Source organism: Phaethon aethereus (assembly GCF_964289735.1).
Source record: "Phaethon aethereus genome assembly, chromosome: 17".
NCBI lineage: Eukaryota > Metazoa > Chordata > Aves > Phaethontiformes > Phaethontidae > Phaethon > Phaethon aethereus.
Window position 1 is genome coordinate 4,546,303 of NC_138593.1, and position 26,978 is coordinate 4,573,280.

The 26,978-nt window shown below is 41.2% G+C and overlaps 1 protein-coding gene across 1 annotated transcript in view; it reads left to right on the plus strand.

Annotated features, from left to right (window-relative positions):
* Positions 1 to 26,978, plus strand: part of TMEM132B (transmembrane protein 132B) — a gene marked incomplete at its 3' end in the record, with an annotated part of 250,204 nt that overhangs the window by 84,330 nt on the left and 138,896 nt on the right. Inside the window, exon 3 of the mRNA XM_082007704.1 lies at positions 23,660 to 23,800. Coding sequence (XP_081863830.1) covers positions 23,660 to 23,800 — 141 coding nt within the window. The remainder of the gene's footprint in view (positions 1 to 23,659; positions 23,801 to 26,978) is intronic.

Consider the following 26,978-nt stretch of genomic DNA (forward strand, 5'->3'; position numbering starts at 1 on the left):
TTGCTGACCACAAAGCATCATAACTTGAACAACAAAGAGGTTTGCTTTTTATTTATTTTCTCTCAAAAATGTGCCCGATGTGAAATACCATGAACAAGCCTTTATTTGTGAGGAAATATCCTTTGAAACGTCTGTTGTGTTTATAATCAAAGGTCCTCTTCTCACCCTGGTTTAAATTTTTGTCCTAATATATGTGCTAGGAGAAACTGAAGTCACTGTTTGAATATTCACTCATGGGACTATGCCATCCTTTTGCATATTCTCTGGAAAGGGGCAAGCCTAGACACGTGGTTTGGTTTCGGATGGAGGAGAAAAGGTCTTCTCTTTGCTTTCTTCTCTTGTTTAAAAGAGCCCAACAGACCAGATTTCCAGATGAACAGAGATGTTATTCCAACTGTGTCTGTGAAGGCTCTGAAAATCCAGTTGTGTGTGTCCTGGAATTTCTGTATGGACTTTGAAGTTAATTCTGCCACCAGTAACTCTTCTTAGTCAAGGAGCCAGAGAGGGTCTTTGTTTCTTTATCTGTATACCCATGGGTGATTTCCGCTACCTCATATGTCTGATTGTCATTCTCTACATAGACATGCAAAATGAAACTGTTTAACTGCAGGAGGTGGGAGTGAAATAGCTGGAGTAGACCTATTAGTCAGTGGTATGTGAGAAAAAGCCAGCAAAATTTATGGTTTTTGAAGGACCAGTGTATTTTTAAGCTTCTTGTATTTCTACACTTCACAGCTAAGATTAGCAGATTGTTGACAGCTCCATGATATATTTGCTGTCACCTGGCTGGAGTCTGAAGCAAGTGATAAATTTTTAGTTTGAATGAGCTTGTGTGACGTGCAATGACAGATATATTTTTGTTATTACAAGTATGTAGCATGTCCTGTGGTTGGGGATTTTGGTGCTATTCTTGCTGTGGCCTTGAGTGATTTGCTTGCTTTCCTTGTGCTTCTGTTTCACCATCCAAAAAAGATGGAGAAGATGACATATTCCTCATTTGCTGTGATGGCTCATTCTTCTTCTGCGATGTTGGAGCCTGACACAGACTCGTATCATTTTCATTGAGTTCAGTAAAGGCTGCCTGCTGGCAAGAGACAGTAAGTGCTCTGCAGAAAAGAATCCAACATTTCCAGTTGGCTGTTGCTGAATTTCATGTATCTTGGGTATATGTGACATGAACTTAGACTGAAAAACGTGGAGTGTTTGTGGAGTGGTAATACTATATCCTGTGAAGATTCCTTTTCCAGAATTCGATATGGAAGAAGGGACAGTGTGAATCAATTGTGTCCTCGTGACTGAACTCCTAGAGGAGCTGAATTTGCAGATTTTGGCATGTGGGTAAAACCGTAGTGCTATATATAGGCAAACTCTATTCAAATAAAGAAGAAAGATAAATGGCAATATATTGGATTGCCTCATCTTTATTGTTTCTGGTGTCTAAATTTGTCTCAACGAAGTGAAATCTGTCTTCCCCTGGCCTTTTAAAAGGTCTCACATATATCAGCATTAATAGGATGTAGCTGCGTTGAAGCTGGTATTCTACTGCTTGAGAAATATCTGAGTCAGACAAACTGGCTTTTCTTGCATTGAGAGGAGGAAGGGAAGTACAGTATTACACCCCAAATCAGGGGCTTCTGTTTGCTGAGGGGACTGGAGCTGGCTACAGACTGCACTGAAGATGATGTCATCTGTGGCAGATCAGCGAGGGAAATGGTGACACAAACAGTGTTCAAAACCGCTGCAAAGTGTAGCTGAGAACTGGGAGGTCTGTTTACGTCTAGAAAATTCTCTATCACTTGTAACAGCAGCTTTTCATCTGCTTGAAAAACAGAAGTTTGAAAAGCAGGTAATTATTTTATTCCCTGCAATAGGAACATTGAATTTTCTCACTGAAGACCATTCAGAAATGCATGCACACTAACTACTTCATTTCTTCACCTGGACGATAAAAGCAGCAGTTTCCACGCCAGGTAATACATGTCTCTTTGATGTGACTGCTGGGAGGAAGCAAACAGAGAAATTCTCTCAGAAGGCTGCTGAGTCTGCTGGGGAGAAGAACGGACAGAAGTGCAACACTGCAGCACAAAGGCACGTGAAATCAATTTGACTTGTGCATGCAGCATGGGGACTACGGGAAGCCAGGAAGCTGTTCCTTCAGCCACATGGTGAAGCGGGGACCTGCGCCTGAGGGTGTACATAGCATATGTGTGTCAAATGAACTCGTGCAGGGCCCCATTAGCTTGTGCTGTCTGCTTTCCTTGGCTGGTGTGCCATGGGGGAGCTTGGCAAAGGTTCATTTTGGTGGAAAGCAGTGCTCTGTAAGGGGATTTTGTAGTACATGCACATGTGGACTTGCTGGATCAGGCTGGATTAATGGATTTGGCCAGAAAACCGAAGGGAGTAGCTAGTTTGGGAAGTGTCACTGCTGTCAGTGTGAGTCTCCTCAAGAGGTCAGAGCATCTGTGCCCTCCAAACTGCCAAGGAGGGAACAGCAGCAATCTTACAAAGTAGGTAAAATAGGAAGCTATGTATGTACAGTAGGTGTATGTGTAAATGAGCAAAGCTTCCACATCTACTGGATTGTGTATGTGTACTGTTACAGAGAAAAGTTCATACTCTATCTAGAAATGGGTCTTTCTGAATTTGAGAGTTTGATAGTAGAACATATCAAATTAAAAAAAAGTGAATATGCATAAGTAAAATGCATACTTTAACATTCACGTCATATGGGTTTAGATTTCCTAGACATGTTTTCTGAGGTTTTAAACCCTGGATGCTTCCAGAGAGCAAGAGATTTGGGACCGAAAGTCCATCATGTTATAGGGCCTATGTCATTTTTACATAACTGGGGGTGAAAGGTGCAGGAATTCATAGATTACGGGGCTTAATGTTCGTTCTTTCTTTTAAGTGTAATAATGCAAGGCAGATATTTGAAACAAAGGAAATATTCATGTCTATACACCCAGTTTACTTTGAAACAGCTTAGTTGTTTATGTAAATTGTTTTGTCTTTGTGTTGCAAAAATGGAGTTGGAGAGTGATGCTGGGAAAACCAGAAGAGGACAGAGAGCAGAATTAGCTTGAAAACTCAAGTCTTGTTGGTGGAGTATGAAAAGCATCAAGACACAGGGAGGCTGCTCTTTCCATATCAAGGAATTTTTTTTTGCTTTTGTGCAGGCAGAGTGAGGAATTAAGCCTGGGCAAAAAGCTTGAGTGTTGTGTCTGTTCAGCAGTACCTTGAAAGTTGCCACATGCGGAACTGGCATCCTCTGTCTTGTTTTAGTGTAGTTGTCTTTCATGAGGGATACCAGGGGCGGGAGATGAGGTACCTGTTGTTCTTGTTTGATTGTGCCACCATGGCAGTTCTCTGCTGCCTGCTTCTCACTCAGCTACCCACATGTCCTCCTCCAACAAGGGACTCTTCGAAGCACCTCCAAAACTCTGATGTGCTTAGATATCAAAAATGGAAGGTGTACCTCGCTTGCTACAGAGTCGTGGTGATCGCTTGCCTTAGGGGGGGACAGCATATGTACAGCAAGTGGACACTTATATAACCCTATTAGTTTATACTGTATGATTTCAACTGTTGGTTTGCCACAGGGAGTTGGAAAAGAAGAATTAGGTAATATAAATAGAAAGATGACATCCTCAAAAACAGCGCCATTCAGCACATATTGCTGGCTGGCCTCATGGTTCAGAGCTGATAAGCAAATTTGGCCTGAATCCTGTTGCAGCATTTTACGATGGCACTAGCATAGCAGAAGAATTGGCAGTATCAGCAGAGGTGGACGCTGTGGATGTGATTCCTGCCATCCGCTGCCTGCAGCTCTGACTGCAGGAGCCTGCCTCTCAGTGGCAGAAACCTGGGGCCAAATTAATTGTGATTAATTTTGATTACGGACCATTCCCTTTGAAGTGACTCTTGAGATGAATTTGTCCCGTGCGTGCTTTAAATGGCAAGTTGCTCAGAAGTGCTTCTGCTAATGCATCCTCCAGGTTTATTTAAAATATCCTTTTTATTTCTTTCAGTGGTTGGTTCCTGGTACAAATGCAGACACTTGGCTTCTATGCCATATTTTCAGGTTTTTGAGTGGCATTGTGGAAAACATGAAAGCATTATGGTAATGCTTGGGGCCAATTCTTGTGTTCTTTATTCAGATATCAGTTAAGAAAAGAATCTATGATGCTTAATCATGCAAAAATCCTCCTGAGAACTTACTTAAGACCTCAAGATTTGGCCCATAGTGCATGATGGATTTGAACAATGTTTAGGTAGTGATTAGGTGGAAGAATGTAACTATAAATGGTTGAAGTGCTGGAGCGAAAAAAGAGTTAATAGTATTGTCCATTCAACACCACAAGGAGCTGTTGCATATTATTACTTCTAAAGAAAAGGAAAGTACAATGAATGCACTTTTAAGCCAATTCCTCCCACTGCTCTTTTCATTTGTCATGTGAATATTCTGTGGGACTGACTGAAGGCTTTGTCTGGTGTAGCAGGAGCCTCTCGGCTGCCTAATAGCAGTGCAGAAGGTATGGCACAGCACCTTTTCTTATTTATTTATTTACTTATAAAAAGGAATGTTTACAGAAAGCTGTGCATTGGCCCAGGCTTTAAAAAAGCCACCTGTGCCTTACTCCTTGCAGTCTTCTGAAAGCTCACGTGTTGAGAAGGACTGCTTACCATGAACAAACTGCCAAATCCATTTGAAATGGAAAATTTCTGATTGAAATGGGCATCTCGGAGCTTCCAGCTGCTGTCAGCTGTATGGCAAAACAATTGTAATGTTTGCAATTGCTTTGCAGAACCTGCTTATCTAACAATCAGCATAACTTTAAATATTTATTTGAAACTGGTTGATTTTAAGTATGGAAGAACGCTGCGTTTTTCCCCTCTTTGTCTAGTTAAAACAGGGTCAAGGCAGACAGGGATCCTGTTTACGCACGTCATGAATGTTGAAGGTACGTCATTTCATGGCCTTGCAGGTCTCTGCAGAGAAGGAAAGGAATTTGGAAATGCTTAGGTTCATTTGAAAGCTGTATCTTGAAGACTCTTCTAAATGAATGTGAAAATTTCAGAGGAGGATCAGGAGCAGAGGAAAACTGCAGACTTTTTGCCATTTGTAGGCAGAGATTGAGAACAGCAGGAAGCTGCCCATTGCATGGCAGGAAGCAAGCCCCGAGGCTGAGGCACAGGCCAAGGGCTCAAACTGGAATTTCTTCTTGTGCCAGTTTTCCTTGTCATCTTTCCACATTTTCAGCTATGGTAGATCCTGACCTTCAGCTATGCTACCTCCTGTGTCTTCTGTCCACCCTTGAGCTGGGTAGTTTGTACTTGGGGAACTTTTTGGTGGGTGGAAGGTGTGAAGGAGAGCTTTGCCCCTCACTTGGTCTCCAGCTTCTCTCTTCCACAGCTTGTTTATAAGTCTCCAGCAAAGCTTTTTCTGACTCCACAACTGCACGTCTCAAATGCAGGACTTTGGAGAAAAAGTATTTTGCAGCCATGGCATGGGCTGATTGCAAATGGGAAGAGAGGGGCTGTCCATCTCTGTGTCCCAGAAAGTCCTGCAAGTAGATGGAGAGGCTCTTTGGTGCAGAAGGTCCTCTGCCAACTAGCAAATGTGATTTTGAAAGTTATCCGTACAAGTCCTTCTGACAACTGTTCCTATTAGGAACTCAATCAGTACAGCATTGTGAATTCAGTCAAGTTTTCCCTTGACATGCTGTGAATGTATTAAGTGATGAAATGTCAGTCAATCAAAGCAAATTTGCACTTATTTCAGAAAGAAATCTGAATATGTAACTGTTGTAGTGGTGATGAGGTGAGCAGAGATTTTCACAGTCCTTCTGCTGCATAATGGAAGTCCTGAATAGTTGAGTGGACCTCCCAGGTAATGTAGTGGTAATCCAGCCATAGCCAGATTGTTTCTCATTTCTAACCATTCAGTTTTTGTCCAAGTTTGAATCACAGTGGTTTTGTCTGGTTGGTCCTGGTTTGCAACCGAATGATTCAACCTAATAAAGGTCCTGACTCCTCTGTCATATCTCCATACGCTCTCTGCAGAATTCTCTTCCTGAGCTATAGAAGGTGATCAGGGATGAACAGGGGGCCTTCTAGCATCCAGCAAATCTTTTACTATTTAAGCAAGCCTCTTACTGTTCAAGCAAACTGCCTCTTGTCTCAAGTCACCTTGAAGAAAGTAGGCTTTTCAGTAAAGAAGAAAAGAAAAAAACAGAAAGAAAGAACTGAGATGTAGTGTGTTGGATGTGCAGTGAGGTTGAGAGTATTGGGGTCGGCTGTGGCAGGTGGATGTTGCGGCTGAGCTCATGCTGCTTTCCCTGCAGTGTGCTGCGGGACTGCGCGCTGGGGTCGCAGGCTGGGCATGGAGCTGAAACGCTGCCTCTCTTCAACCCTCTTCCAGTCCTTTCCTGGCAGGGAGATGACAAACCCGTTATCCTCTCCATGCACTGAGGTCTTCTGGCTGCTGAGCCGTCAATAATACATGCCGTCGTTTCCCAGACAAAGCTTTTCCGTTCTTTGTTTTTGTAACACGTTTGCATTCATCGCTGCCACTTCGGAGTAGCGTCGCGTGGCTGTGTGAGTCTTTTGCAACAGATCGCTTTGCTCAGTGGTGCTCGACATCGACAGTGTCGGAAAGCAGCTGTAAGGTGCTGAGGTCTCCTCCTTGGCTTGTTGCAAGCCTGCGCATCCTGAGATTTTTCCACAGTTCTGTTAATGCCAAAGAAAACTTCCATGGAAGGAAGAATCTCAGGATTTGGCTTTATAACCTAAATGCAGCTGACTTTGCTGCATAAATGCAGGGTGGCTTATCTGAACGAGGGTTGCAGCATTGGCTCCTTTTATAGGGGCTCTTTTCTCCCTCGTTCGCCCTCCTCTGCAGTGTATAATGCATTTGGAGTTCCCTGAGACCATTTCCATAGTGGTGTGATTCATTGGTAATTATACTGCTTTAAATCTATTGTTCGTTTACTTTTCATAGAAGTCCCCAGCTTTGAAATCTGCTTTTAAACTTATTTCATTCAAGCTTATATTGATCTGCTAAAAAAAACCCAACCCTGTGCATTTTTGTTGTCTTTTAGCATCTGCTTCATTATCCATTATATTTCAGTACTTATTTATTCCAATGAAGGAACATAAATGTTGAAACATTCTGCAGAAGGCTAAATGAACTGCCAGCAGTAAATAGCATTTTTGATCAATTTAATAATTTTTCTTTCTGTTTGCAAATCAATTGTAAGTATGCCTCAATTTTTACAACTTTGGTTGCTATTTGAAATTATTCTGCAAAGAGATTAATTGAATTGTTTCATACTAGGCGGGCTTACAGGATTTCATCTGACCAGCTGTAAGCTTAGCGGTATTTTTTTTTAAAGTAATTTTTCTGTTTATGTGGTACGCTTTGGCTGGCAGCACGGGCTCTCATGATGCATTGGCTTGCACACTTTCTCTCTCTAGATCAGATTTTAACTGATTTATAGGAGTTAAATGAATCTTAATGTCTGTGCTGTTTTATTCCTAACTTTGATAAAATTCCAGCCCTTTATCCTTGTGTTAAGATTCAAATTCTTGGTCTGCATTCAGATTGCAATTACTTTTTTTCCCACTATTTTCTAACTATACTTAATGGTTATGACCTGCCATGTCCACTTATTAGCCTGTTCTTCATAAAAAATCTTTAATATAGCACTCTCAAAAGCATGTGCAACATACGAAAACCTGAAAACTCTCCTGCTAAGACTAAATTTCCCTTCAAATTTCTTTGTCCCATAGAGCAGAGGTGACTTGTGCACCAGTTCTTAAGGTAAGCAAAATTGTTCCTTGTGACATATTTAATGAAAATGAAATCTAAAATCAGTCGTCATCTGCTAAGACAGCATCTTTCTAGAAATTTAAGATTTGAACTTATTCGTACTTCATAACTGACATCTTTGTATGATGGTCTTGGGGAATTCAAAGAGTCGTAGCATACTTTCTCCCCTTATGCAATGCTTTACCTGGCTACATAAAAATAGTCTTACATCAGATGTCATGTTCAGCATAAATCGAGAATGTGGAGGAGGTTGCACTTTTAAACAAGTGGCAGGAAATCGCATTAAATTCAATGTAATTACATTGTTCTAGAAATGCGATTATGTGTTTCAGCTACCAGCCTCCCACTAAATTACTTCAGATCAGTCTCAATCTGTGGAATGAAATCTGCCTGATTTAGATGTAAAAGATGTAATAAATATAAAGACGAGCATTTTGCATTTATATTTTATATTCACCTGTGACTGTTTATTACATTCTCCAGATCTAGCCTTTCCCAATACATCTATCTCACCTGCTGCATGCAGGGAATTTGAACCTTGACTTCCTTTAATATCATGATTTAGTTTTTGCAGCACCACATCTATGATATTAACTACTTAATTTCACATAAAACTGTGGAAAGATCTTAACTGCAGGAATGTTCTGTAAAGAAAGGGTTTCCCCATGTGAAAACAAGATAAAATGCTCCCAGGAGTAAGTACAACCTTGATTGTAATGGTACTGCTGAGGTTTCACAATTCTAAAAAGTAAAAAAGAGGGATAATATTGGTGTTTCTGATAGATGAGCTCTAGACTGTAGCTTGAAGGCCCACTTTTTGAAGCCTACTTCTATGCTGGCAGGCAGGGTGTTATACTTGAAAATAGTTGTGCCTGAAGTTAATTGAGGATGATAGCTTGACTGTGAAGATTCAAGTCAGGAAGGCAACACCACCAGAAAAGAGCGAAGCACTTTCTCAGTGCCACTTAAAATCAAAGGAAGTCATCCATATATTTAGTGATTTTTTTTGAATGGTGCCTTTGTAATTTGAGCTGTTCATCAGCAAATCAGATAATTTATAGCCTTGCTATTAGATTAGAAAGCAATGTCAGCCCCGGTAATATACTGGCTTCACTTTTAATATCCACAAGCTATTGACGTTAGTAATTGAGAATAACGTTTTGTATCAGCAGTTACTTGCGCAGGAGATATTGTCACTTTAATGCCTTGGTATTTGATTCTAGGATAAGGTCAGATATAGTGACGGTAATTGTGGGAGGAAATAATTACAACCATAATCATGCAGCCATCAACAAACATGGAGACTGAAGGAGTCAGTCTCAGGAGACTGAAGGAGTCTCTTGCAGGAGACTGAACTTAAAGCTGAGCTCTAACTTGACGATAATGTTGCAATTGGAAAACAATTGCAATTTCTAGGTGCAAAATTATGTCTACAAAAATATAAGGCAGGTTTCTTTGCTTTCCCATCTTTATCCATTGGTTCTTCTGTAGGAACAAGCAGAGTCACCCAGTCATTGGAGCAGGCTATGTTTCTCAGCCCTTTAATGCCAGTAGCATCTCCTGTGTGCAAGGCGCCACAAGGATAGGTGACTCTTCAAGGGTGGAGAGTTGGATTTATGAATAAATCTTCCCCAACTGTCTCTTTAACTTAAGTAGAAGATAACTTTAAGCCTCCTTCCCCCACCTCCTTTCTGTACTAAGTCTCAGTGAATGGAACTTCCCCTTAGATTTAATGAGTCTTTGAATATCTCAGCAGTACAATCAAAAGGATCCTGGAAATAAGGTTTTGCAGCTGTAGAAGCTGCTCAGATATGCCATCAAGATGAAATAGGGAGGAGCATAATTAATCTGTCTTCTTAAAGTTGTGTTAAGATCAGACCAGGTCATTTTCTCTGAAGAGCTGGGGAGGAACTAGAAGGGAAAAAGGGCTTGTCTCCAGGAATTAATCTCCTGGTCTTCAGGATTAGCCTCCTGAAATATGGCTGAAAGTGACTGCTGTAGCAGAACAAGGAATGTTTATTCCATCAAGGTGCATTTTATAAAACTTTTCAAATATAATGAAGTGTGTCGCCCCCCCCCCCAATTATTTCTGAGTATAGGCATGTGATGAGTCATCTTATTTAATGAAAAATACTATCTTTTTGTTTTTCACTGTTTTGTCAGATTTTTCATGGCCTGGGAAATACATTTTCAATTAGAGTCAACAAGAAATCTGGGCTGATGAGGCTAATTACAGAGCTTTTTCTGTCAAGCCTGGGGTGGAGAGCTGTCCTGCCTGTGCCCATGTCCCCAGCGGAGGAGGTAATCTGCTCCTCTGGATACCCTGGAAGAAGAAGATTTGCAAGGGACAGTTCTTTCCTTCCAGGTGCAGGGAAGAAAAGCCACGAAGGCACTTGTTTTACTTGTTCCCTGAAGCAGGAGAGGAGTGGCTGCTGTTTTCCTGCTCAAGCATAACTAGTCATAATTAGTTTAGCCCTGGGTTATTGGTCCTTTGCTGTATTAGATCAAAAGAATGTGTGTGCGGGTGTGTATGTGTGCATGTTTCTTACAGTTAAGAATTCTGGTGGAAAATCACACTTGCACCATCCTCATTTCAGTCACAGCCATTTTTTGACCGGTGCCAGATTTACAAGCAGATGTTAAGCATCCTTAATGCACAGAGATGATTTTGTCCCCAGATGCCAAGCTGTGAGACCATCGCGTGGCACCTCAGAGCTGAGAGCACAGCATGCTGCCCCTTGTTAAAATGACTTAACAGCTGATTTCCTTTATTGAAGGTTCGGAATCCCCCCTAAGCACAGCAGATTCCCTTGCTGAATTAGATCATCTTTGTGTGGTTAGAGTCTGTATATCAGAACAATTTCAGTATTCACATCCTCTAAACAAGGCTCATTAATCGCAAATTCATGACTAACAGGGTTAGGGACTAGTTAGAATTGAAAAAGCAGAACAGAAATGGGAAGTGCTTAATGCTCGATGGGACACAGTATCTCACTATGAGTGTTTTTCACTGAAAACCAGTTAATACATTGTAAAGGATTCTGTCCATTTTTATAGGTAGTTGATCCAGTGCCCCCCAACTCCCCCAGTGGGAAAGCCTGTTTTTAGAGTGTTTGTTATTGCAAACAGTGTGTGTGCTCTGAAATGCTGAAAGTTGAAGCGACTTTTTAGCAGCTAGCACCTAGGCATGTGTACCTTCGTAAAACTTGAATTGTTTCTTCTGCCTGTTTTTTGTTCATGACCTTTTGCAGCGATGGTTTTTCATCTGGTTTGTGAGGATGTATAGGAGCTTGAATCATAAAGGCTGGTAAAGAAAACAGAGGCTAACCAAAATCAAAACTGTGAGAATAGCTCATTCCTATCCTCAAAACAGCTGTGCAATGTCCCTTGCTATTTGTCTTAGTGAAATTCCTCCGGGGCAGTGCTAGGTGTTGGAGCCCACTGTGCTACTGCTTGTAAGAATCAGCGCCTGGTGAAGGATCTTTTTTAGTCCTTCACCCTTGACCTGCCATCTAATGAATGAATGTTGTCAGCCCCCAAACTATTGAGGTAGCTCATTTAACAAGGATGTTGTGCCTGAACCATGATGGAGGCTCTGCCATCAATAACAGGGGGAATGCCAGTACTATAGGTAAAACCACAACAGAGCAGTCCTTGCGGCAAACAGGCCAGTTGCAGTGATAAAAGAAAAATGCTAAATGATAAAGGAAAGTTTAGTACTGGTCTTAGGAAGGAAAAGGAAAGCCACAGAGGGAATGATCTTACCAACTCTACTGATCTAGGAAGTTAATTGACCCCCTATGCTGCCATACTCTTCTGCACGTATAGACCAGATGGGAGATCCTTCCTGCGCCACTTTGATCATTTGCCTCCTCCAATTTTCAATTGTGGCCTTTTTGTCCTGTTATTTCCCCAACTTTTTGTTACATGCACAATTCTAGGACCTAGGTCTTTATTAGAGATTAATGATCTGGGAATGGATTTGGCCCCCTGAAAGCTGTAAACTTTTTAAAAAGAAGTCAGAAGCACGGTGTGCCACTGCCTTTCCCTCTGTTTTATTGCTGTGCCAGACTTATCTGCCCATGTGCTAGATCATGTTTGAATCCATCCTGAAGCAGGCTGCTGTCTGACTGGTCTTCAGCCCTGCGAACACTTGAGTTTAATTTAAAAATCGCCGCAAGGATTAAAGAATCTTTCCCCAATCCTGCTGGCCTAGGGTGAGTAATTTCTTTCGACAGGCAAGTAAAATGCCATTAGTTTCTTGCATTACCATCAATCACTGTGGTAAACGGCAAGCAATTTTTGTGCGGTGGCTGGTAAATTTCCCTGACAGCTTTGCAAGGCTGGACGAGCTTTCTGAGCTGCAGCAGCACTGTGAGCAGCAGAGTTTGGAGGGCTGAATCCTCCTGACCTCTTTGCCCATCTCAAGCTCTGGGGTTGCCAGGGTTTGCCTGTCAGGCACCAGCTTGCAGAATGTATTTTGTTCAGATCTGCAGAGCAAAAGCTGGGGCTTGGAGCTTAAGCATGTCTAGGGGGGAAAAACTGTCTCCTCGCCTTCACAGTTAGTAATATTGCAGGAAATCCAGTGAGCCAGTGCTTTGGCACTGACTATTTGTGGCGCTTTCTCTGGACTTCACGGCAGTAGATGACGGACCCAGCCAGCCTCTGCTGCACAGCCTTTGTCAGCTGTGCTCAGAGAAGAGACAAAGCTTGGGACTTGCAAAATCCATGCCAAATCTGCTGATATCCAAATGGGGTTCAAGGAGGTGTTGGTGAAAGCTCACTCTACCTGCAAAGAGTCTTCAAAAAGCTTCTGAGAAGCACCACTCAAAGAAACCAAACTGGGGCTGTCAAAGACAAGAGCCTGTTGGGACACTGGCCAAAGGGCCACTAGGTAACTAACCCTACCCGAGCACCAGAGTGGGATAATTTTATTGTGAAGTACTTACTGTCTAGGCAAACCTTGGAAAATTGTTGTCTGCACCTAGAAAAAAATCTTATAGTAAAGAAAGCAGAATGGGAAAGAAAAAAACCCATCAGGGGAAAAAAAAAAGTCTTTGATGTGTTATCCCAACTGGAGGGCTGGTTCTCATCAGAATTTGCACATTATTAGCCTGCTTGGTGATCGCTGGTGCCTGGAATACAAACCACATAATCATAATGCCCACTAAAGTTTTCACTAGCAGCAGAAAAATGCTTTTTTGTTGTAATATATGGTGTCACTTTTTCAAGAAAAGTACTGGTCTGAGCTATACTGGAAATTGAATTCTATCTTGTGGAAAGGGAGATTATTTCCTGAGCTTTCCTTATTCACCGCCCTAGCACATACTGCTCAAGGTAAAGGTGCACTCCAACATGATTGATTGGCAAGCACGAGAGGACTGCTGTTCCATGTGACAGGGATATAAAGAACAATATTTTTATTTTTTGACAGTGAAGGGGAAATGGCATTACTAGCGATACTCAGCAATGTACTCTGCAGCCCCAGTTAGCTCTGCATATTTTATGGCATCCATTTTCTTTCTTCGATTAAACAACATAAAACCCCATAAAATAATCCAATAAAAACAACAACTACTAGTTCAGGCAAAGTTCTTGTGGCCTTTTTAATTCTGGAAAGATTTTCATTGCAGTGCTTTTTTTCCTCTTCCCTCTTTCTCCGTCCCTTGTGCTGAGGTCAATGTCTCCTTGCCACAGCCTAGGTGGAGTTCCTGGTAGCAACCTTTTCTGTGCTGCTTTTTTATGCAGAGTGCTGAGCAAGTGTGGAAAAATGTATGATAGATCCCTTAAAGACTGCTTCATGCTGTTAAGCAATTGTTGGATGTGCCAAGGGTTGGGACTGGTTTCAGTAGTAGTTAGAGGTGTATACACATTTCAAAAATTGGCTCTTTTTTTTTTTTTTTAAACTGGTGCAGTTTTATGCAATCTTTTAGGTAAAGATGACTGTTACTGAGTGACCTCTTGCTTTTAGCCTCATCTCCTAAGAGGAGGAGACATGTCAACATGTTGTCAGTGACATCAACCTCACTGCTGGTCTTCTCCCTTGTACTTTTTAAACCATTGGAAGAGGCGTATTACCTGTGTGAAAGTCAAGGTGAGACCCCGTTTAGTACATGCACATTGCCTCTGTTATGTACTTTTTTGGGCCAGAAAACACACATTGTCTCAAGACTAGCCACAGACAGGCTACCACTGGCCTTTTCTGGGCATCTGCTAATTGGGGGAGTTGCAGTCACAACCTGCACTGAGCTGAGGGATTGTGCCACAAACAGTCCCATGAACTCAACAAACTCCAGGGTTGACTGTAGTACTCAGCAGCAACCCAGGAAAGTTTTTCTGATCCTAAGTCATCTATGTTGATGTCTTGCAAAAGATAATTAATTATATTAGTCTGAATTGTATTTAATAAGCTTTTTCCTTACAGGAAATATATGAGTCTCCAAGGTGGTGAGCAAATTTAGCCACAGTGATGGACTATTTTAAATGCTGTAAACCCCCATCCATTGTTGACCAAGACAATGCTATGGAGCTCATTATCTAGTTTTGCAGGGAGAGGGATGGAAAGTTTTTACTTTGTTATTGTTTAGGTGCTTCCAGAAACTGTGACCTTCAGGGCTTTTTTTCACTTGTAGAGGTAGAAAAATGACCCTGTTATAAAAATTCTTTGTCTCCCAGGAGGCCTGAACTCTATTCAGGCTGCAAACATTTTTGCAGGAACCTTTCAATAAAAGGAAACCTGTAAGTATCTTTGTCTTTGCAGGAAGAAACCTCTGACTGACTTTGATTTTTTCATTATAGTTTTCAAAGCTGCGTTTCTGCATGATTGCAAGAATTCCAAGTTCAAATACTTTGGACACCTTCAGACTTGGTAGTGCATTTTCTCCTGTACTTCTTTAAGGAAGAGTTTCATCTGTTATAGCATTGCATTGGTTTCAAAGTAAAGGCCATAGTCTGAGTGTTTTAGATCTTTCAGAGAAAGGTTGAAGACACTGACTGGGCTTTGATTTTTGCTCTGTAGACATGTGTTACAGAAAACCACTCCAGCATTTTACCTCTTCTCTCTACAGAGAAGGTACATCACAGATTGTTGTGTTGGAGAAAAGAGGGCACATACTTCAATTCTTGGAGATGTCTAAGGGCGCGTGACAGCAGGCACTCTTCAGCTCTTCGAATAATGATAAACACATCATAACTCAGCCAACTGAATGGAGGCAGTGAAATAAAAGAAAGTATCTCTCAGGGGAGAGAGAGGTGTGAGCTGGTTGTGCATCCTAATGGGAAAGGGAGGTTACGAGTTGTTTGGCAGCATGAGGATCATTTAGAGTTGGAAAAAGACCTGCTGTCTCCTCTTGATCAATAGTAATAATGATTAGTTCATGTTTATTGGATACTTTGAAAGTGTACAGTGTCAAGCGAGAGTTAGGAATTGTGTGTTTGCAGATTATGGGCAGTGTTTCCTGCCCTCCAGGCAGGCAAAGGACAGACAACCTAATCTGCTTCCCTGTGCTGGTGTAGCAGGAATCACTGGAGCAGTGCTAGTGCGATGTCAGCGTCAGCAACCCAAGCATCAGACCTGTTCTTCTGGTGTGAAGAGTTTGCTGGAATTTAAAAGGTTTCAGCACAATCTAGAGCCACATTTGCTTATACTATGATTAACGTAATTTGCATGTCAAGGGCACGACAATGTTTTCTGGTGGACTCAAATCAATTTTGGCTTTTAGTTTTATTAAGAAAATGCCAATTACTACAGAACTCTTTGACCCACGGTTTTAAATACCTACTGGGAAATTACAGAAATATATTGAAATACAGTGTCTGCACAATGTTTTAAGTATATAAATGCAGTGTTTCTGTAGAAGTAGTAATTTTTTTTCTCTTTGGATGAATTTCTAAGCAAAGGTGAGTAATTAAATTAAACATTAACATGGTTAATAAACTGCTGTGAGTCGATAGAATTGGACCCGACTTGTCCTGCCCCAGTGCTTGGCAACCCTTTTTCTCCCAGAGGGATGAAAGTCCACTGTTGACATATTTCAAGGAAAACAGTGTTAGCTGTGGGAGATGGTGTTTTCATCTCATATTACATGAAGACTTTAGAACCTCTCAGGTTTCCATAGCAGTGTTAGAAACTCATATAAACAGGTCTGGTTTGTGACAGGAAGAAATAAAAATAAAAATTAATAGCTTTAATTTCAAGCCAATTAGGATGTCTTTCTGCTGTTTTTTAAGCTCTATTTGCTTACCTGAGTGAGAGAGAGAGCAGATTGAAAAATGGAGTTTCTGCTGAAATAGGAAGAATAAATCTTAAATAAATCTTCTTTCTTTAAAAAAAAATGGCAAAAATGGGAATTTTCCATTGGATATGGAAATACAACATAATGTTAGACTGCTTTGAAGATATTCACATACTCTTTACTGATTTTATGAGCATAGTCTTATATCTAGAAAACGCTTCTGAAACACCTTCCCCTTCTAAAAAATTCATAAGGTAATATCTTACTGAGTTTACTTCACAGATGTGAAAATTAACTTTTCAGTATTAAAGAATTGCTATAAAATTAATCAAGTTCTCTAATTTTCATGTTAGACCAGCTGAGGATCTCTCCTAAAATGTTTAGACATTCTTAGGAAAAATGGGGGGCTCTTGAGAAAATCTGCTGCACTTTTTAAGAGAATTTATACCTACAGTTTGATAAAAAGGAGCAGGGAGGATTTTTGACAAAATACTCCTCCCATCATCATCTCCTATTTTTCATCCTGCCTTATTTTGATCATGCTTCTGTAAAAGCTTCCTCAAAATCATAAGCCGTCATACTCAAGGGTAGGTTGTGTTAATTTGTCTTCCCTAATAGTTAATTTATCACATGGAAAGCACTTTACTGTCAGAATCCAAATTAAAATCCTGTTTATTCTTTTCATTATTCAAAATCCAATATGCTAGTGAGCTTGATGCTTAGCATATTTTGAAGCATTTGGTGGGCTGAAAAAAAATTGCTTGACAGCTTCATGGTTTTGGGTAGAAAAGTGGTAATTGTACCATTGTAAGTCTTTAGCATTGAATGCCTCTATAATTTCAAAGGGTTTTCTGCTCTCTGAGTTGTTGAGCTTTTTTCATGTTAGGTGCCATGTCTGTTGAACAACTTTGTTCCTGCCTTTCATTGCTCTGGTCACTGTACCTATTCTGTCAGCTTTGTCCTACCTGGTGCTTTGGCATTGACCTTCCTTGAGCCCGTGTTGCATAGAGATACTCTGCTACATGACAGTAGTAACTGCTTTCATAGAAACTGCATCCCCAAATGCTTGACAGGCTAAATAAGACATACAAAAGGTTATATAAAAATAACAGATGCAGATTGAAATTGAGGTATACTAGAGGGAGGGAAAGGCAAATTTCCTGATGTGGTGTAAAAGTGGGAGAGTGCTGAGGTCACGAGGTGCAGCAAGGGCATTTCCACGGGTTGAGTGGCAGCTGAAAAAGCTTTGGCCCTGCAGTGGGGAGGTGTTTCAGGGGGGAAATGGGGCAAAGGTAGGCAGAGCACAGCAGATAAATACCTTGTTCTGGAAACAAATTTGGGCCAATTATGCATTGGACTTGCAATGAAGGGGCAGTCACTGGAGTAGTTTTTAGCATGGATGAAATGTGGAGGTCAAATCTTACGTAAAACTCCGGTTGACTTTGGAAGTTCCTGCCTGTGTCTCTAAGTATTGAGCTGTCTTTATCCGCAAGGACAGATCTGCTTTTTTGTGTCTCGCCATGAGTTCCAACCTTGTTTCACTGTTAACACCTATTGCCACTGCGTTTATACCAGGGCCATTGATGTTGAGTTTTTTACCCTCTGGTACCATTACTCAAACCCATTTTCTTGGGGTTTGCTTTTATTTGAAGCATCACAGTTGCCCTCTGCCTGTCATCTACCTACATCTCTCCACAGGGCTTTGCAGGCTGCTTGTTTTACTTCACAATAAAGCAGCATATTATTTGTGTTTCTACACTTGTAACCTTTTGGAGAGGGCTTGGATTTTTGCAGGATCTTTGTGTATTTTGATGTGTACTTTACATACTTAGATAGTTTTACTTATAGTGACATTATTACAGAATCGCAGGAACAAACACAAACTGGCCAAGTGTTGCTATTTTAAAGAGAATTTGATGGGGAAGTAGTTCAAACATAAATCTGTGACAAGTCTTTTAATATATAAAAGAGCAAAGTAGTAAAGTTCTTGGAAAAATTCTTTAGAAAATAAATGCTTGCTTAGCTTGTGAAGATTTAGGGCCGGATCCCCAGAGTTGTTGTAAATCTGACTTCCATAAGAGGTGAGGCTGTGCAGGATTGGTGAGGCACTCCCATTTCACACATACTGCAAGCCCACAGCAGCAGATAGTGTATTTGCCTACAGGCTGGTCTTGCACGGGTGTTGCAGGACACGTCTATTGTTAGTGGGCCTACAGCAGGAGCAGGAGAGCTGAGTGCGTTTACGGTGAAGATAATTATATTAAAAAAAAAAAGTATTGCTTGGAAGCTCTAGGCATAATTTCTAGTTCTGCCATGTGTCTTCTGGGTGACTTTGTGTCATCTCATTTTCCTGATATTTCTGGATTACCCACTGAGCATTTTTGCCAGGAAGCTTAGGAAGACACAAGAGAGAGGGATGGTGCCTCTCTTGGGGGGAGCTCTGGTCCCACCTCAGCCCTCCATTGGCTGTAACAGTGTTTCCCAAACAGTTTTGCTTTCACACCAGTGAACTCCTGACTGTGCCTCCCTCCCAAATGCCATGTAGTGCATTTGGATGTGGCAACTATGAATCCCATACCCTCTTCTCCTTGTATCTCCCAGCAAACTCCACTTACTTCCTCCCCCTATACAGCTATGCTTCTGTTCCTTCCTATGTACAAACACTGCCCCTCTCACCCAGAAGTCCCCAGATCTTATATCTGAATTCAGTGATTATTCAATTTATAGTGCTTGGCTTAATGTATCTTAAAACACATGTATTTTAACTAGAAACTCCCCAGGGACCTCGTTCAGAACTAATTGCTTGCTGTTTGTGCAATTCTTCAAATATGTAAAATGCTCTCTGAGAGCTCGGAATTACTCAGCTCTGCTCTGGTTTGGTCTCAAAGATGGGTAGGGGTGTCTGGCTGAAGTGTAAGCCTGGGAATCAGGATGTATCGACCCTCATTCTGGCTCTGCAGAGACAGGGTAATTTTAGTCAAGTTAACTAAACTGGCCTACAGCTTGGATTTCCTGTAGGGGAAGGATAATGATTTTATTTTTAATTGGGCTAAAAATGCATGTTGAAGGGCTGAATACAGAAATGGTTGGAAATTACAAATGAAATTTATTATCATAGCTGTTATTATTAGTATGTCATTGAGACTCAGTTTAGCTCAGATCATGTTTTCCTCCATGGGGGGGGGGGAGCTAAGAGGATTTCTAAAATAGCTCTGAAAAAGTCTTTTTTCTCATCATTTTGAGCGTTTTCCATCTGCTGTGAGCACATTCCTGCTTTATATCCCAAGTACCTTTTCCTTCTGTTTCTATTTTAAAGTTCCTTTTGCCAAGATTTTACTTCCCAATTACTGGGGCTGGGAGTGTTGCTGGGGGTGTATTGCAAGCAAGCATTTACCTTTCAGATTTTGCAGTTAATTGACTGGGAGGCAGTGAAGTCTCTGCACCACTTCCGCTAAGTGCTCAGCTGTTTAAATCCTTCTTGCAGCCCTTAAGTTACTTTCCAGCCCTGGTGATTACTTATACCTTCTCCTTTCCTTCCGTTGTAATAACTGAGAGAAGAGGTTTAGAGCAGCCGAATTCATGGGGTTGCTTACATTTAAGGCTGGGATTGCATTTTAAAAGAGTTTCTGGTCGTTCCAAGTTGGCAGGCTGGGGATGCTTCTGCTTGCCCACTGCATTCAGTCTATCATGTTTCCATCTTTATATTCCACAGTGAATGGGGGACACACAGTGTTTTCAGGGGGAAAACACTGCCAGGGATACCAAGCGTATTTTGCAGTCTAAATTGAAAGCAGCTTCCTCTGTTCTGCATTTATAGCTGGACAAGAGGGCTAAATTCACTCATGAAGCAGTTGTTTTATTGATTCGCTGTTCTGAAAAGCTTTGACGCTTCCCTCCCCTCTTCCAGCTACCTCCTCTTAAGATCTTATGGCCATAAGTGTCACTAAAGGCAGTGCTTGAGGATGTCACATTCCTGCTGGAGCTCCTCTACCCCTGAAGAAGAGACTATCATGAATAAACGGTGGTCACCTCATTTGTGATACTGGCTGTGGGTACAGGCTGTAACGTGGGGGCCCTGTTGCAGGCTAACTTCTGGTGAGCTCATTCAGTATTCCTCTGTCTCATTTACATCTCTGCTACCTGTGTTATCAAAATATCACATAAATTGTGATTTTTTTTTTTTTTTTTTTTTAAGGTGGGCAAGTGCTTTTTAACAGGACAGTTTTCCGTCTGAAAATTCTGTTTTTCAGGAAATATTTCATGGAAATGAAATGTCAATTTTCCCAATTTTCCAATTGGCTGTCATGTTTTGCACCTTTTTTCCTTCCCCCCTACACCCCCCCATTTCACATAATTTTCTTTATAAAAATGGAATTAAGCCATCTTAGTGGTAACAGTTACTTCTTGGGTCATGCTTCTGGGAAATACCTCAGTAGATTGTTTCCATGTTTTCAAGCCCAGAGATGGTATATTTTTTGTCAGGTGGTAAATGTAAAAGCCATCAGATTTTTCTCAAGCAATCCTATTTATCCTTACAGCTCCCTTGGAGTTGGAAGAGCAGCACTTCCCAATATTTTTTATATGTGGGGAAGGGAGGTATAAGAAAACTAAATGATCCACCCAAGCTTATAATTAAAGCCTGGCACAGAGCAGGGCAATAAACCCAGCGCCTGGGCTCACATACTAGCCATTCACCATCCTTTCTCCAGTTAATGTCAGCTCTGATAGGAACTTCATATTCTTTTGCAAAGCCTCAATCCCCAATGCTTACAATATTTTTTGTGCCTGTGGAGCTTGGGGGCAGATTTAAAGATATGAATCACTTATCTGAAGAATAGTAGCCTCAAACCTTCCATATGTAGGCTGGTTTAATTTGAATTTCTTGACTTTTCCTAAGTGAGAAGCTGAATTCAGTTTCTTCCTTCTTTCAACCTTCCTGGCTTTACTGAGATCCAAAAATGCAAAATGACATCTTGTCTCAGCCCACCAGAGCAGATGCATTGCAGGGGATTAGACTGGAAATTTTCCTAAAATGCAGCATTCTGAGACGTTTTTGGAAGATGTAGCTGGGGAGCAGAATATGTGATGTTCACTTGATGCTAACCCAGCAAGACAGTAGATACGCAGCAAGCGAAAGCTGTAGGCACAGTCAACAAGACAGCATTGCCAAAAACCAGAAGACCTCAAGGCTTCCTGTGAAGGGACAGTGCCCTAAAGGAGAAGCCAAGTGGTCAGCCAACAGGACAGGCACCGGGAGAGTCTCGTCTGCTGTCCAGACAGGCAAAAAACATCTTGTAGCTGTATTCAGGCACAAGAGAAGAAACATCAAAGCTTCCTGGCTGAGGGAGGTAGGCACGGCTGACAGGCTGGCCCAAGAGTGATGCCAGTGTTTTGGGATGCACAGTGTCTGGAGCATTGGAACAGCTGGGCATGTAGATAGATGTGGATATTTGAGGCTCTTGCATCCTTACCCCTACGCTGTGTGTGTGGACCACTGATGGAGGTAAGACGAGCAGCAGCTTCAGCTTCCATGAAGAAGGGAGCTGCACAGGGGTCCTTCATGGTTAAAGCCTGCTCAAGTGTGGCAGGTAACTGTGCCGTGTTGCTTTTTATCCGTGTTGGGGTAAACCGACCTGCTAGATTCGTATCAGTAAATGCTGCAGAGTGAAGATATCTGTAGTGCAAAAGCTGTGTAGGAGGACATAACAAGCTTCTAACAGATGGAAAAAGGATGATGAATCCTGAAATCATGGGTGAAACCCAGCTGTCCTGTTGTCCATGCCCCTTTCCTGCACCTGCTCCCCACCCCCCCGCCATTCAATTAACCTTTAAATAACCAGGGCTTTGACTTGGGTGGAAAGTTGGGTTAGAGGTTTACAGACATGTTGTGAAGAAAAAAAAACTGGGAAATTGAGGACGTGGTGAGGAGGCGAATTTGTTAAAAAAAAAAAATATAGTTTTGGCTGGGAAGGAGAACATTTAAAAAGTGGTGGTCGTTTGTGGTTTTTTGTTGTTTTTTTTTTTTGTCAGGCCCTAATGATTTTTATTCAAGAGTGGTTTACTAAGTCTAAGGAAAAAAAATTATGAATCCATTGCTGAAGGCCTAATTCTCTATCTCATGTAAATTACAAGTCAGTCTGAAACGTAGCCATGTAGGTGTCTTGCAGGAATTATTTGGTCCAGTGTAATTACTACAGAATAAATGAATGTTCCTCTGAAAAGAGGAGATGATAGGAAAGGGGCACATAAGCTTTGCGGCATGTTGTTTGGAGGTGTGAATGTCTGTGGAGAGCCATGAAGGAGACAATTAGAAAACTATCAAGTAAAATTCTCTCCTTACAGGAAATATTTTTCATCAGATTGGTTATGCCAGGCATGAATTTGGCCCATCAAGTCAGTAAAGCCTTACAGGCAAAAATAAGGATATCATAAAAGCAGGATGAATGAATTCTTTCGCAGAGGAAGAGACCACCCATTGAGTCTTGAAGTTACTTTGATCCAAACCCATGAACTCAGATAGAATTTAAAGGAAATTCTTAATAGTGTAACATGAGTGCCAATTGGCCACAAGGCATCGGGGCAAATCCATCACAATTCACTGTTAAATAACGCTTCAAATCTCAGCAGCGCTGTTTCATTCCACCGTAAAACTAAGAGGTCCCTCTTGGCTTTGCTTTTAATTAATTAAGTCACAGTAGTGACGAACGTGGCGCTACAGCAGTTGCTTTCTGCCTAATTGTTCTCCAGGCATATTTACAGCACTCCTGTTGAAATTGCAGGCTTGTTTCAGGAGTCAAGCTGCACAAATGAAGTCCGTGCTATTAAAAGCAGTTTGTTTCTTATTCCTTGACAATCTGTTCCTAATGCTGAGCCCCACTGGAGCATGGACTTTTTTTTTTAACTAAATTTTTTTAAGCCAAAAACTGGTGACATTTACCAACTACTGAACTGCTTTCAGACTCTAGCCATGCTTAGGAAGTCAAGGTTTTCCATATCAGCACAATATGATTTTCAGCAGCAAGAGTTTGACATGCCCAATTTGATAGATCCCAGTACAATGGCATAATTGTTTTCATCCCTCAGTCCCGGATCTAGGATAACGTATTCCTTCTCTCTCCTTCCTGCATTATGGTCTTTGAGCAGTGAAGCATATTTTTTCCATGCAGATAGCCCTAATATTAAAAGGCACCTTGCTCCCAAAGGTTTGCAAGCAGAAGGATGTATTTTATATCACAGTGCTCTGATTCTCCATCTTAAACTCCAGGACAGACGCAACAAATTAAATCAACTTATGCTTAGTCACATCTGTTTCATTTATATCAAACTGGTGCCACTGAAGCAGAAAGCATTCTTATTCTCTCCACATTGTTCAAGCTGAAAATTAACTGGCTTTGTACATAATGAAACTCATACTTCATCTCTTTAAAATGATTGGACCTGTTTTATATTTTTAAAGCCGAGTGACTTACAGTTGCCATGTATCAGTCTTTTACTAATGGAAGAGGGAGTAGTTCCTTTCATCTTCCTTGTTTACCTCTCTGGATTTATTTGTAGGAGGTCTGTAACTCAAGTAATCCCTGTTGTTCCCCAACAGAATTAGAACAGCCCCAGGTGTGAAGATCACGGACATCAGAGTCAGTGATGCAGACCAGTGGGGGGTTCAAGAAGAGACAGACAGTGCAAGAACCGCTGCCACGATCACATGTGTGCACAACGACCCAAACGCAGAGAACAGGTAAGCTTTTGTGCATTAACCCTTGCTAAAATGCTGAGAGACACATACAATAGCTTCTTTGATGAGTCGTATTGCTCTTTTAATAACAGTATTTTTTCCTCCTCAGCCTCCTTGGAAAAGCTATAGGTCATCTGAGGAGAGCTTTTTTCCTTTTGTTTCACTTTGAGCTTCAGAAGTAGATTATCTAATTAAACTGGAGGCAGCCAACTAGTCCTGGCTCCCATTTGCTTTTCATGCACCTTCAGGGCAGCAGGAGAATTCCTGTTGCCAAAAAGCCAACAGAAAGAAATGGATTAAAATAGAGAAATATGAAGAATAATTGAAAGCAAAATAGGATGATGCTGTCTTCTTTATTTGAAAAGCTATGAAAGTAATAGCTATTAAGCGCTATTCATTATTGCTGCAAAACACCTATGAGTGTCTATGAACTGTCTCATGAATGCTGCGTGCGTTTGTTACGGTAATGATCCCACAAGCTATATCATGAGAATGAGAAATTTACGTTGTTAGTCAGAATTATGTGTTTTACAATACAAGCAATTTCTCTCCATTATCATGCATTTACTCTACACTTAAAGTACACTGTGCATAAATTTAGCTTGAAATTGTATCATAATTAGGAAATCAGGAAACTTTATGTCAAAATTTTTATTTGAGAAGTCTTTTGCATCCATTTTTTCTGAAAGCTCCTGTAAGGGAGAAAAATGGGTGAAAAATTGTTTAGAACTAGGAATATTGTTGCCAGAGGTTTGGAGTAAAAGAGTTTCTACTCTGCTTAGTTTCTGAAGGTGTATTTGAGGAAGAAATGCATCCCATCTAGCTCTGTGTACCTGCAATAAAGTGTTGAAGTGAAAGCTATTTAACGCGAGTTATCTTTTTAGCAACAGGGATAAATAGGTACTGCTAAGGTGAGGGTCCTCTTGGATGTGTAAAACAGGCCTGATGAATAACAAGCGAAAAGTGCCCGTTTCTCTCCAGTAAAGATGCAGAGTGGAGGTGACTGAGTGGGACGCAGGCATTTGCATTGTAAACACATGAAGTGAGGGGAGGTGATTCCCTGCTCAGTTTCTCTGGTTAAGTCAAATGCTACAGAGCTTTCTGGCATAAAGTGCCAGGCAAACCTTTCACTTCGTTAGCTGTTTCATGCACTTCCTACCCATTTAAAAAAAAAAAAGGGGGGGGGGGTCCCCTCTTGTTTCCTAAGCATGTTTGTCAAAGTTGCAATTCTGAGGTTGTGATGTAGGAAATTCTAGCCACCTTCCATGATTATTTTGCTGGGATTTCATGGACTACTGTACTGATAGAGCACTGGCAGCTGGATTTGGCACTGTATGCTTTGTCTCCAAATCCTCTGTCTTTTGGCAAGATTTCCCAGTTCCTCCAAAAGCTGTTAAAGAAGCCAGGAAGCCTCTTTGGTGAGGCAAGAGCTCAGCCAGTGGGGACGCTGGCTCAGAGGGGAACCTTCATGCTCGTTCTGGGGCTGCGCAGTACACAGGATGGGTCCAGCAGTGAAGTCTCAACCTGAATCAGCCCATGTGGCTGATCTGGGTGGTTGTGCAGTATCTGCTCTCTGCTGAACATTGCGGTCAGATGTGTTGCTAAAACAACTGTGACCTCTGTTCTGTTCAGAGCAAGGTGGAAAGCCATCAATTTGAAAGTGAAATGCTGGGGTTAAAGGAAGACTTAAGATCATTTGGTGTTACAGAGGAGTCCCTCTGTTGAGATGAAGCAACTAATTTGGAAGTTAGAAAAAAATAGGACGAACACTGAAACTTACTGCCTTGTATGTGGTTTCACTAATCCATGAAATTATACCTGTCACAGTAACTTAGTTTTTATTAAAACTGATTTTTGCTTTGTGTTGAACTGTTAAATTGCACAAAAGCAATGAATCTCAAGTTAATTAATACTTTGACCCTTTCCTTTGTGAGATTAGTTTAATATTTTCAGATTAATTAAAGTATGCAAATAGAAACTGCTGAAAGATCGTTTCCAGATTTGCAAATATTGTAGTGCTTAGAGTAAATATCTAACTTTGATCTTAACTTTAATCTGCCTTTTTGGTCCTAATAGTGGCCCTCTTGTTTCTTTTGAAGACTACTAAGTGTTTATGTGGGGGTTCTGCTCTTTCATTTAAATGAGCAGAGACTTGAACCTGCTTCTGTTAAGGTCGATGTGGCAAAATTGTCACGACCTGATTCATCTGTTCCTCCTTTTAGTAATTCAAGGAGCTTCATTAAAGGCAGTTTACGTACGAGTGAGTGTGCAGGATCAATCTCTTTCATTGCAGAGCAGAAGCTATTAGTAAACAGAATTGTATCTACCTCAGGGGAGATGTTTTTTTCTCTCTTGGCAGTAACTTCAGTTCTGCTGACTCGCCTGGTGTTATGCTGGTAGTAGAGAAGTGGGTAAGCCAGGACTGAGCCTCTGAGCCTAGCTAGTTCTCTCTGAGGAAGAGACGGTCAAGTTTGCTGTGGTTTTGCAGCCTCCCTTGGGCTTTGTATGGGGGCAGAAAGCCCCAGCAGCTCTGCAAATTGTCTAGGCTGGCACAGCTCTGGGAGTTTCAGTGACAGTGAGAAACTCCAGCAAATCACAGCTGCATTTGCTGAAATCTCTGACTATCCTCGTTGCCCTTAGCTCAGAGAGAGGCTTGTTCTCCACTGCTTTGCATTTCGGTTGCTCTTTCTTCCCCAGTGTGCAACTCTGGTAAGAGCCACCAACAGATGCTGCCTGCAAGGAGAACAGTGGCTTTGGACTGTGACATGTTCGTAATCCAGTCTGCATTTCTTTTAGCCAACGTTATTGGCTGGAGCCTTTTCAAATTTGCTTACTTTTCTAATCTTTCTTCTTCTCCCCGCTGCAGTGTTATCATTATCATAAGTTTTTCATCTCCATTTCTCACATTTCCCTACGCAAATTGAGTGTTCATTAAAATGTTTTAAATTAAGACCTTTCCTCCTTTCATGCAGAGTGCATCATGCCTTTTCTGTGCATTACTTAAAAAAAATTCCTTATCACAATGTTCCAGGCAGTTTACATTATATTCTATTAAAAATCCATTTTGTCCAAGGTTGTCACAATTCATAGATTAAAGCTTTCCAGACTGTGTTTTGTAAGGAATACATTCATAAATTCACCTCTTTAGTAGTCCCATAAGCTTGTATTTAAAACCTCTTTT